The sequence below is a fragment of the Coffea arabica genome, chromosome 1e (genome assembly GCF_036785885.1).
Source record: "Coffea arabica cultivar ET-39 chromosome 1e, Coffea Arabica ET-39 HiFi, whole genome shotgun sequence".
NCBI lineage: Eukaryota > Viridiplantae > Streptophyta > Magnoliopsida > Gentianales > Rubiaceae > Coffea > Coffea arabica.
In genome coordinates, this window is record NC_092311.1 from 49,221,183 (window position 1) to 49,232,714 (window position 11,532).

General features: G+C 36.0%; 2 protein-coding genes and 1 long non-coding RNA gene across 4 annotated transcripts; all 3 read right to left on the minus strand.

The window, feature by feature from the left end:
* Positions 1 to 1,479: 1,479 nt before the first annotated feature.
* Positions 1,480 to 6,968, minus strand: LOC113710560 (probable anion transporter 4, chloroplastic). 2 transcript variants are annotated; one of them, XM_027233635.2, is made up of 8 exons: positions 6,114 to 6,968; positions 4,493 to 4,719; positions 3,999 to 4,365; positions 3,490 to 3,534; positions 3,256 to 3,402; positions 2,331 to 2,468; positions 2,212 to 2,245; positions 1,480 to 1,916 (listed from the first exon to the last, which is right to left on the minus strand). In XM_027233635.2, the coding sequence occupies exons 1-8, from the start codon at positions 6,561 to 6,563 to the stop codon at positions 1,732 to 1,734; spliced, it is 1,593 nt and encodes a 530-aa protein (XP_027089436.1). In that variant the 5' UTR covers positions 6,564 to 6,968; the 3' UTR covers positions 1,480 to 1,731. The 2 variants fall into 2 exon arrangements, with proteins under 2 accessions (XP_027089436.1, XP_027089444.1); XM_027233643.2 differs by having other exon boundaries at positions 4,493 to 4,682; positions 6,114 to 6,823.
* Positions 6,969 to 8,942: 1,974 nt separating this feature from the next.
* LOC140012417 (uncharacterized) lies at positions 8,943 to 9,250 on the minus strand. Its single transcript, XR_011819604.1, has 2 exons — positions 9,111 to 9,250; positions 8,943 to 9,005 (listed from the first exon to the last, which is right to left on the minus strand). It is a non-coding gene; the product is annotated as an uncharacterized lncRNA (long non-coding RNA).
* A 619-nt stretch (positions 9,251 to 9,869) lies between these two features.
* LOC113710520 (uncharacterized) lies at positions 9,870 to 11,228 on the minus strand. The gene is made up of 3 exons (XM_027233574.2): positions 10,901 to 11,228; positions 10,593 to 10,733; positions 9,870 to 10,250 (listed from the first exon to the last, which is right to left on the minus strand). Exons 1-3 carry the CDS (start codon positions 11,090 to 11,092, stop codon positions 10,107 to 10,109), a joined length of 477 nt encoding a protein of 158 aa, XP_027089375.2. The 5' UTR covers positions 11,093 to 11,228; the 3' UTR covers positions 9,870 to 10,106.
* Positions 11,229 to 11,532: the final 304 nt, after the last annotated feature.

The following is an 11,532-nucleotide window of genomic DNA, read 5'->3' on the forward strand; positions in this document are numbered from 1 at the left end:
GCATGTATATAAGTTGTATTAGTAAAAGGATGAAAAGATTTAAAAATTAGAAACAATTAATACGCATATCTCACTATTCAAAAAATTCACATTTAATAAATTAGACAACACAAATAAGCAATAAAACTACACTAATGAATACAACATTTAACAAAAACAAACTAGTCATCTTTTTTGACATAATATTTGTTACGATTCTTATGATCTTTAACAGAAAATTTTTTCAAAATTTACCTTTCTTTTCCCTCATTTCTCCTTTATGAATATCTAATGATTAAGTAATTAGAGTACTAATTAACTAATAGTAACTAATTAGGTGAAATAACTGTTGAAAATTTCTTTAATGATGAATGATGACTTGTAATTACAAAATAACATCAATTGATATACCTTATGACATTATCTTGTGATTGATATAATTTGACAATAACTAGAAATCAGTTGTATATAATGTGAGAAGAAGGAATTTGGTAGAAGAGAAAATTGTTCATGAGGATATTTTCTTTAAAACTCTTAAAGTTGTGATAGTTCTAAAATAATTTCATGGAAGTAAAAGAGAAATAAGAGGGAAAAAGGCAAAATTTGAAAATTTTTCTATTTAAAATCACAAGAATCATAACAAACATCATGTTAAAAGAGATGATTAATCTGTTTTGCTGAATTTTGTGATAATTAGTGTAATTTTATTATTAATTTGTGATGTCGAATTTATTAAATGTGTGCTTTTTGAGTGGTAAAATATATTTATTAATTATTTCTAACTTGTAATTATTTTTATTCTTTTATTAATACAACTTATATACATACATAATAGGTATTTATGAAATAAAAGTTTCATCTCTCTCCTTAAAATACTTCTTTAGTGTTATTTTTTCTAATTGGACTAATTTTGTTATCAAAACCTTAATCTCATGGGAGGTTTTGTATAATTTTACAAACTTCAGGAGAGACCAGTGAAATTGTCAAAAACCTCAGGAGAGGTTTCTGAAATTATCCCTTGAAATAATTTCAGTAACTTTTTGCTATTTGATGTATATAAAGTAAAAGAGTAGTTGAAAATATAAAAAAAAAAAATTAAAAACATATTTATAATACAAGTAAAATAATATTTAAAATAATTTATATATCCAAAACTCCAAACACACCCCTTGTTTTTGTCAAAAGCCAAAATTCTAGCACGGCAATCCCTGTTTAGAAACAAATAATTCAATAATCATAGAGGCAGAGTTCGAGCCAGGAAAGGCCATCCTCCGTCTTCCTCAATCCGAGAACAAAGATTCGAAGAAACCAATACATTTGCCACCACATTAGTGTTTAAGCAAATTGCTTTGTCAGATTGTTTTACGAAAATTGAAATTGCAAATCCAAAACATTAGTAGAGAGCCATCCGAGATTGTTACAAGTTAGCCAACATTGGTAAGCGTTTTAAGCAAACAGCGGCACTCTCCATGCTGATGGACACTGCAAAAATACATTGGATTTTCCGTACTGCAGGGACCGCTGGATCAGCATCCTATTTATACAAGGCAATCAGAATTTTACAAATTTGGGACTTTCGTTGGCCAAAAAGTACCTTCCCGGCTTCCCAGTTCCCACAGTACTGCATCCAAGAAACCAAAAGAACTTGCTAGATTGAAAACGTTCGTTAATATCCTTGACCCTTTCTCGTTTCTATAAACTACTTTACAAAGATGATGCGAGCAAACAGGAAACTATCAGAAATACAGACATCTAAAGAGTTTCATCAAAATTGACTCTCCCCCCTGTGGCGAAAAAGTTCCAAAAGAGAGCAGCCGAGAAATAGAGAAAAGCTGTAAGCAACAAGAATCCCTTAAAAGAACCCACTAATTCCACGAAGTAGCCGGCACCAACCGTTCCAACTATAGCAGCAAATGTACCAGCAGTATTTGATATACCTAGAGTTTACAGAAGGGACAGAATTAGGTAAAGATTTCGAACAAGAAAATTTCATGCCTGATTTTCATAAATTAAAGGAATAAACGAGGTTTGAAGATATTAACAGGGATCTTCTTTTTTATGTTCATTGAAGTGTTGAAAGGGGAGGGAGGCTGGCCTTGTATACTGAGGTTATACTCCCATGTAGACAATAAATTAGATATCGGTATGTAGAACTAGGAGATTAATAGTAGAGGAGAATAAAGTTGAACGAGTACAATGCATAAAACTTTGCAAGAAAATCAACAGAGTTACCATGGAGGACGCCTGAATACTGTGGTGCAATCTCCTGACAAGGTAATGGTACAAGATATATCAGGTCTGATGCAAAAAAACCAACTGATCAAATGATGAATTTCACGGAATATACTAACCTGGAGGTTCACGAGGAAGCCACAATGACTGAATGCTTTTAGCCCAACTGCTAAAGTAAGCCAAGCAGATGCATTGGATGGACTTCTTGCCATTGTTAGACCAACAAGAGCTATCCCAGGTCCAATAAAACCAATTGACTGCAGAGGAAAAATAAAACTTCATACATACTGTAAACTTGTCCCATCTTGTTCCGTAAGGAAGTAAAAAAGTGAGGTCGAATGACTAAATACAAATCACATATTGAACACCATTAGTGACTAGCTCTAAAGAAGTCTGGTAGAAGTAGAACTGAATTTATCACTGAGGCGCAAACAATAAAACTAAAAAAAAAGTAGAATTTGAGAAAAAGGGAAGAAAATAAAAAAGGAAAAGAGCATAAGACCAGGAACAATGGTCCATCAAAACAAAGTTTCCAATTAACTAGGGTAAATGAAATTTGAAAAATGACTCAGCCAAGATTTTTGGCTGAGGACAATATTCTTTTTATTTTCTCCCTCGATTGTTCCATGTGATTACTTTTGTACCAGCAAACCCCACAATATCAGAGGGACAAAAGACATACTGATCATATATAAACAATCACATGCATAGCCTTTATCCCGACTTAAATTCAAACTTTTTTTTTTTAAATTTTCCCAAACTTAAATTCAAAATCTAGTAAATCTGTTTCTTTATAAATAGCATTTCCCATATACAAATTACATAATTGCAAAGGCCATTACTAGAGACATCCTAAACTCATTTCTCTACTGTCCACGTGAAAATTCATTGGAGTCTATAAAATGACTGTCATACATTTTGGTGATAAAGAAAGGGAAAGAAAGATAAAAGACATGTCTTGGAACTTACAAGGACAAAGAGTAAATCGAGTTAGTTATTTCAACAATATATATAGCCAATTGGAAATTGATAAAATTGCCATACTTGCATGATTTTGCGGGTTAATGTCACACTTATGCCTCTCTGAATCATCATGTCTGACAAGACACCAGCAAAGTAACCTGCCACGGCCATCATGCTCCAAGGAACAGCACTAAACCATGCTGCTTGTCTTAAATCAACATGATATATCTACAAGTAAAAGAGAAACTTTTGATTTCCTATCTTCAGATGCATAATGTTATTTATCGCATGTCATGTACAGACATAGTTTTTTACCGTCTTGAAATAAATGGGCATCCATGAAAGTATAACGAAAAATCCCTGCATGAGGTAAAAAAAAAAAAGGTAAATGATTTCGTAAAGGACACAGACTACAGACTATAGAGCAGGCGAAGAATGTCTTTTCCACCAAAATGCACCTATAAACAGCCCATAAAGATATGTGACAATAGTGGAACACAAATTCATCTCTCCAATTTCAAAGTTCGGACTAACCTTCTCTCAATTTTCTAAAAGACCCAATAATCTCACAACTTGCTCCGAAAATCTTCAGAACTTAAAACAATGCTTTCTAATTATCAAATAACCAATTTCCCAATTAAAGAGTATCATTTGATCTCTCAAAGAACACCTTGTTCTCCTACCCAGTACCATCAAAGTGGTAACTTTTAATTCAATTATGAGACACACACAAAATCACCTTTTTGTTTAACCAATTTTCAGGATTAACCAATCAAAGATACTAGTTCAAAGACAACAGAAAGTTGATGCAGTGCATAAATTACCCAGCTGTGCATTGCATTTGCAACAATCAGAGTCCATGTTGGTAGCTTAGAAAGCAAGCGCTTAAATGGAGGGATAACTTTGCTTTTCTTTGATTTATCCTTTATGACAGATTGCATGTTCCCGTCATTCTGTATGTACTGCAACTCATATGCTGATATTTGATGGCATTTGTCCGGGGTGCTTGAGGTTGCAGATATCCAGACCAAAACCCAGAGAAACCCAGACAATCCAAATATAACAAATGGACCATACAAACCACCCTGAGACATGAGAATGGGAGAAAGTGTGAGTCCAATAGCACTTCCAAGCTGGAATCCCGCCATTGCAAGTCCAACAGCTCTTGATCGTTCTGTTTGAGGAAACCATCTAAAATCAAAGGTTCAGAGATACCCTTAGCAGTTTGGACATGCCAAATCTTCAACACAATAAACTTGACAAAGAATATATCATGTAAATCATGATAATTATGGATTCAATTTCATAAATTGCATACCTTGCAATCATGTTGTTCATGCATGGAAGAGCTACCCCTTCTGCAATGCCAAGCAACATCCTCATAGCAAGAAGTGCGCACAAGGAATTTTCTGCAGCCCAGGGGGTGAGAAAGGTGGCTAATGACCATAAAGTGACACCCCAAGCCATGACAACTTTGCCCCCGTAAAGGTCCACCAAAGTTCCTCCAGCTATTGGCGATATTAGGTATCCCCAGAGAAAAGATGACTGCCATTAGTAAGTAAATTAATGAGATAGCCTATAATGTTTAGAAGCTGTTTTTAAAACAGATCTTGAGCCACTCACTGTACTCCTTTTTGTCAAAGAACAAGGTTTCTTTACCAATGTGATTGAATTTCACTCCTAAGTGGGTCCAACTGTCCTTTTATTCTCCATTTAACAGTTAGATGATCACTTCAAAAGATCCTACAGAAATGTAATGCTCACGTTCTCAAGCAAGACAGGGAAACAAACAAATGGCACTTGACATCCTGTTTCCAGCATTCAAATATATGCCATTGAAAACTTAATAATCTATCTCTATATGCGCATTTAAATTCAGCAGGAGAATTTGTATACAAGTGGTATGGACAGATATCCATTGGTTTTATTCTTTAAGAAACAAAAGGATCCAAAAGCTTGAGTCACAAGAACAAGAACCACAACATGACAAAGACAGGTTATTTAGGCAAATAGACAAAAGTAAATGCTGATATCTCTTGAACTCCTGGAAAACATTACTGGGATTTAGAAAAACCAACAGACACAAAATGCTGCAAGAATTTTCACCTTAAAAATGAAATACTATCTTCAAGGTGAAGAACTCCAATCATATGCAAATATGACTTACAAATCAGCTTGTATGTTCTGATGTAAAGTCAATTCCAGTAAATATGAAACACTAATCACAGTCTGCTTTTTTTACGTCAAATCCTCTTGTTCTCGAGTAAATAGCAAAACAGCAAAAAGGTAGAATGACTTGAGCACAATCGCCAGAAATACAAAGATTGCTACCTTCCACGCAAAATAAATGTTGTTTTTTATTTTTATTATTATTCTCTTATGTGGCCTTTTTCTGTTTATAGTTCATAACATCATCATATAGTTGACCTTTGTATTCAAAGGCATTCTCTAGGACAAATATCCAGAATAAATTTTCTATAATAGTAAGACCAACATATCCCGCATGCAAACGCTCTCAAATTCCAAGAGCTAATATTCAAAAATGCTGGATCACATACTCAGCAGTTAGGCTAAATGAACCCTTTTCTACCATTCCGCTTTATTTAAGGTTCATACTTTCTTTCGAATTCCAAGAGTTAATCTTCAAAAAGGCCAAATCACATACTTTGGGATTAGGCCAAATGAACCTTTTCTTCCATTCCGGCTTTATTCAAGGCTCATACTTTCTCCAAGTTCAAAAGAATAAATACATTTCTTCAAGAAACATTGACATTTTTATTCCAGTTGTGGGTTGAGATGAATAGGCAGGAAAACATCACCCCATTTCATGTTGAACAGTTATTTAGAAATGTTAGGAAACACCACAACAGTAATCCAAAGCTAAGTCAGGAAAATAAAACAACGATATAGCAGTCATAATTTTTTTAAAAAAAAATTACCTGGACAACCCCGGCGAAAGATTGACGCCAGCCATGAGAAAGCGAGAGGGGAACGATAGCGACCGACATGACGACTCGGTCAGCATTACAAAGTGCCAAAGCTAAAGCCAGCATAGCCACCACCTTGACTCTCTCGGAAGTAATAAACTCCACCGCAGTCGGCTGACGGAATTCGCCTCCGCTGCTACTGGAAATCGACCTAGAACCATTCGACGAAGAAGCCCTAATCGGTAGAATCCGTTCACTTCGAAGTCTAGAAGAAAATTCAGTTGCACAAGCAGTGCTGGTTTTACTCCACCAATTACGATGGTTCAATTTACAGGGAAGCTTAGAAGCACTAGAATTAGTTAATGGCAGTTGCCTTTCCGAAGGTTTAGGGGTTTGAGGGCTCTTAATCGGGGTTGGGCTGCTGACGGGAAGCGGGCGGCGGAGAGCAGCCGGAGAATTCATTCTGCAATTGGGTCCAAGTCAGCAATTTATACGAAATCCATTCCCTGAGTTGGGCGACATACTCGGTGTTGAACTAAATTCGAGTAATCTATCAAGTGAACACTAGTGATCAGGAACATAGGCTGCCGCCTGAAATACTACTCCTTAATACTGGAACCTAAAGTCGAAATAGCACAACAGTTCTGCTACTCCTACGTAGCGACGAAAATGCCGTGGTGTTCTTCTTGGCAGTTTATTAATGGCTAAGCTAAAGACCATAGCAGGAATCTTATAAAGTTTTGGCTTTAGATAAATCGAGCAGAGAAGGAACCTGTAGACTAGTAAATAAGGATGAGACTAGCTCATTGGCACGAGTCTGATGTTTATCTTCTGGGCTTGAAAGTTGGTACTGCTACTATTATTGTTGATGCGTTCGGTTCGCATTGTCGAATCTAATAATAGAGTGTGATTCACCTTACATGTTTGGTTTAAGGGTTCGTTTGGGAGTGGATGATTTGGAGAGAAAAGAAAGGGAAAGAAGAGAAAGTGAACATTTCCTTCGTTTGTTAGTTTTAACTAGGAAAGAAAAGAAGAGAAATGGAAGGATTCAAGAAGATAAATAGTAAGTAAAATTTTTCCTCCCAAATTGGAGAGAAAGTTGGAGAAAGCTTATGAGAGTTTTTTAAAATACCTATTTTATCCTTAAAAATGTCTTGAACAAATATTTAATGACTTTTATATCCAAAATCATTCCACTAATTCTCAAAACTCCCAAACAACATAACAATCCCTTCTCTTCTCTCATAACTTAAGTTTTCCTTTCTTCTCTTTTCTATCCTAAACTCCCAAACTTAGCAAGAGTAAATAGATTCTATTTTTATTAACAAAAAATTAATTTGAAACCCGATCTATGAGACGGGAATGATTCCGCACGTCAATCAAATAAATTATAGGTGCAGTTATATCATTATTAACTTTGATGCGTATTCCTGTCCCTTGAACTAAATTTCCAAACATTTTTTGTTAACTTTGGACAAAGGATTAGCTTTGAAGGAATAGGAAGGTACGGAGAGGAAAGAAAAAGAAATGAAATGGATGAATAAAGTTTTTGATGTTTGGATTAATCTTTTGAGAGGGAAAGAAAAGAATAGGGAGAGATGAGATCTCCTTAATTTTTGTCGCCCAACTTTCTGCTTCCTTTTCTTTTCCACTAAAGTCCTCTCACTTTTCCTTCCTTCCCTCCCCTTCAATTCAAATGGTGCCTAATGCACTCTGTCTTTCTTTTCTTTTATCTTTTGTATTTTGCAAAGATGTCAGGGAACAATTTTAGAATGTACTAAATAATTGAAAGAAAGCAAGAAAGTCGTAAAACTCAAGTATTAAAATTTTAATTTCATGCATTAAACTAATAAGTAACAGGAAGTAAAGATTATGATTCCTATTAAAAATATTTTATTCAATGAAAATTATACATTCATCATACAAAATAACTTCAACACAAAGGCATTTAATACGAGATTGGGAGAGTATATTACTAGACTTTGATGTTCTACTTGTAGCCAGCAATCAGAGCAGGTAGTGCAAGATTAAAAGTTGCTAGCTTCGTAGCACCTATTACTTGATACATATGGCCATCTAGATCAATCACCGGGGTCGGCGCAATAGCCATGAGAGCTCTCAGAGTTCTCTTGGCTGTCAAGTTCAAAATTCCACACACTTGAGATTGAGAAGAATGTTTGAGAAGAATGTGAGAAGGGGTGGGAGGTCAAAAAGGATATATAATAATAATAATAATAATTCCAGCTTGAGCTTCTTATTCCAGTTGTAGCAAAATTTTGCTAAAACCATGACTCGTTTGTTGCACTGTTATCATGATCACATCCAATTATTTTCAGAATCCGATCCAGTGCCTTGTCAAATTACTCTGTAATGACAAATTTCAAGATACAAGTGCAATCATCTCTTTGGTAAGATAAACAATTCGTCATCAGCTGCTCTATCTGACTCTGGATGATTATACCAACCACTAATCCAGTTCCAACATTAAAGCAGAAGCAGTTAGCAGACGAATAACTACTTCCTTTCCCCGTGTTTCAAATAGTGCAGAGACCATTGAACCCCTTCCCCTTCTGTAGAGTCAGCGGCATTAAGTTCGGAAAACTTCCGAACAAATTACAGCTCGTTCCATTCAATGTGCAGAAGAGCTTCGGTAGAATGGGAACTCTCCAGGCATCGAAGCAAACAATTAATCCTGGAAAATCTTAGTGATCTCAAAGTCTATCTGTATGTCCAGCTAGAATTCACTCCAGACTTCCCATTTGTCTGGTATCTCGTTCCAGAAGAATATCTTCCAGTTCCATCTACAGAAATAGAAAAAGCCGCTACCCCATGACCTACTAATTTGAGAAGGTAGCAAAAGGTTCAGCTTTTCACCGTATGTCCATACTGTCCCTGGCTATAATCCTACAATGTGAAGCTGAAGTTATGAAACCATAATTTTCTCCAAATATCAAACCGTAGATTCTATGATACATAATGACATAGAAAATCAACAGCCACAGTTGATACCTGCAGGAGACAATCTTCAGGCAACCTATGAAACCCTAGGGAGCCTCATGGCATGTTTTTTCTGGTGGCAAACTTACACTCTGTTGGTGCAATTGTCACAATCGGAATATATTCAGCCAACATCACTGCTGAAAATTAAGAATGAAGCATCAAAAGATTTCAGTCAACCGTGAACCCACTTCGACTTAATTATATCAGAAATTACCGCCCAAGTGTGCTGTCTTACTAACCAAACAACCGCAGTCTATGTCACAAACTCCATTAGACAGGCTGATACAACAGAAGTATACATCTTACACTGGTTGCAATCACTCTACAAAGCCACTATCCTTCACAGTTGATGCTTTGGGAGAAAAGTTCATCACCAATTACCTATTTTTTTTCCAGCAATCTGACTCTCCAAGTACAGGAATACAAAGCTCGGTGTCTGTTGCAGACATCCTTCTCAGGATTCCACAATTACTTCTGCCTTTGTACACTGTTCCTGTGGTTACTGTTGTCACTTGCAGCTCATTGTTTTTAGCTGACAGTGTACTCTAGATACTGCTAATTTAATTCCAATGTATGAAGATTAAATTAATTTTACTTGATGTGCAATACCACCAAGTGACCATTTGAAAGATTAGATTTCTTGTGCTATCCACAGGTCAGGTATGTGAGCTCACCAATTAAACAGAGTTAATAACAATAGATGAATTTGGCATTGTTTCTTCTGCTCTGAAGTTTGACCATGCATCAAACACAATAACACATACAGCAGATTCAAAATTCAAGTATATTTAACAACTAGATGCAAACTTGTAGGAAGATCTGTACATAAGCACAAAAGGCAACTAAAACTTAAAAGATTTAAATCTCCACCAGTTTCTTTCAAATTTCAAAATGAACGCTTATTGCTAACATGCAATTATAAATTTCATTATCTAAGTAGAAACATGTCCCTGATGTCAAAATAAAAGTTTCTGCATGTATTACATACATCCAGTGATCATAACATCACATTTTGCTTGCATGTTTACCAAACAGTGAATGTCGGCCTTCGGCAATAAGCTCTCCTGTTAATTTGTTCCTCACGATCACAAGCGTTCCAGAATAACCACCTTTTCGACCTAAAAGTGTCGAGACAATCTCCAATTCATCCTGAGAAAGTAAGATATTCAACTAATCAAGTTAAAAACCAACATTTGCCAATCAAACAATTTCACTTTTAGCCAATATGTGACGCACAAAACCGATTAGCCCCTGATCTGGTAATAACAAGAATACCCTCTCTTTTTTTCCCAATTTGCAATAAAAATACCAATATATTGGATCGATAGCCCTTATCGAGTTATCAAACAATCCTGCTTAATAACGAAGAGATTTATTAACGCACAAATGAAAGTATTATTAACTAAAACCAGAATATCTGGATTACTCGTTCATTAACATGAACATTAGATATTCCAACATGGAAATTGAAATCATTTGAGGAGGGCTTACATCAAGTTTGGCAGTTGAGAGGTAAGAAATGGACATATCCACTGAAACATTCATGGGGAGTCCTTCCACGTGGACCAAAGCACCACCCATTTCATCCACTAGGTTGGCCACCGCCCCTGATGCCAAATTTCCATTCCTATCCTGAACGAAGACCCACAAAAATAAATAAATAAAATGACTGAAAAAGGTTCACAAATTTTAGTCAAAATTCAAATAGAAAATAAAATACCTACATAATCAGTTGAAACTACTCAAAGAACTCAGCTGTAATTTTGCTAATATCTCAAAATACAGGGAACTTTACTTACGATGAGGCGAGAAGGGACTTTGAAAGTGCAAGAAACGTAGCCAGGTTCGACTCGGTCGACTCGGATACCGCGAAGGGCGTAATACTCGTAGAAGCTAGAATCGAGATGGGGTCGGTGAGGAGGGAAGGTGAGTTGGGATACGCGGTCGGACTCTTCCTTGGCTAGCTGAAGAGATTCCCTGGCGTTCTCCATTTTGGGTCCTATCTGAGCTCTGGCAGGAGTATGGCATACGAGTCCATGATTGTCTTCAATATAACGCAATCACCCGATTTGCTAGTCAAGGCCGTCCGAAGGCGCCGTTTGGATTGAGGAAAATAAAACGAAATGAAGGGAATGGGCATCAGTGGGAAAAAAAAAAGGGTACAGGAAAGCCGTTTCTGGCTAATAAATGAAAGAAATTGTAAAGTTTTTGCTTAGATTAAGGAAGAAACGAAAAGAAAGAAAAACATCAACTGTTACCGAACACAAAACTATATCCCAACAAAATAATTAGACTATTTCCCTCCTCAGAAATCAACATAAATTAAAAAAAAGAAAAGAAAAAACTAATCCCCTCCAATTCCTTTCGTTTTCTTTCCCTCCCATTACCTCAATCGAGATTATGCCAAAGTTTACAAGGTTTCTAGAATTAT

Excerpts from the sequence above, each read along its gene's own strand:
- LOC113710560 (XM_027233635.2), bottom strand. The coding sequence starts at position 6,563 with ATGAATTCTCCGGCTGCTCTCCGCCGCCCGCTTCCCGTCAGCAGCCCA. Across the intron at positions 3,403-3,489 it reads TGCCCATTTATTTCAAGACG|ATATATCATGTTGATTTAAG; the intron begins GTAAAAAACTAT and ends TTTTACTTGTAG. Across the intron at positions 2,246-2,330 it reads GCTTCCTCGTGAACCTCCAG|GAGATTGCACCACAGTATTC; the intron begins GTTAGTATATTC and ends TTACCTTGTCAG.
- LOC113710520 (XM_027233574.2), bottom strand. The coding sequence starts at position 11,092 with ATGGAGAACGCCAGGGAATCTCTTCAGCTAGCCAAGGAAGAGTCCGAC. Across the intron at positions 10,734-10,900 it reads AAGTCCCTTCTCGCCTCATC|GATAGGAATGGAAATTTGGC; the intron begins GTAAGTAAAGTT and ends GTCTTCGTTCAG. Across the intron at positions 10,251-10,592 it reads TCTCAACTGCCAAACTTGAT|GATGAATTGGAGATTGTCTC; the intron begins GTAAGCCCTCCT and ends TTACTTTCTCAG.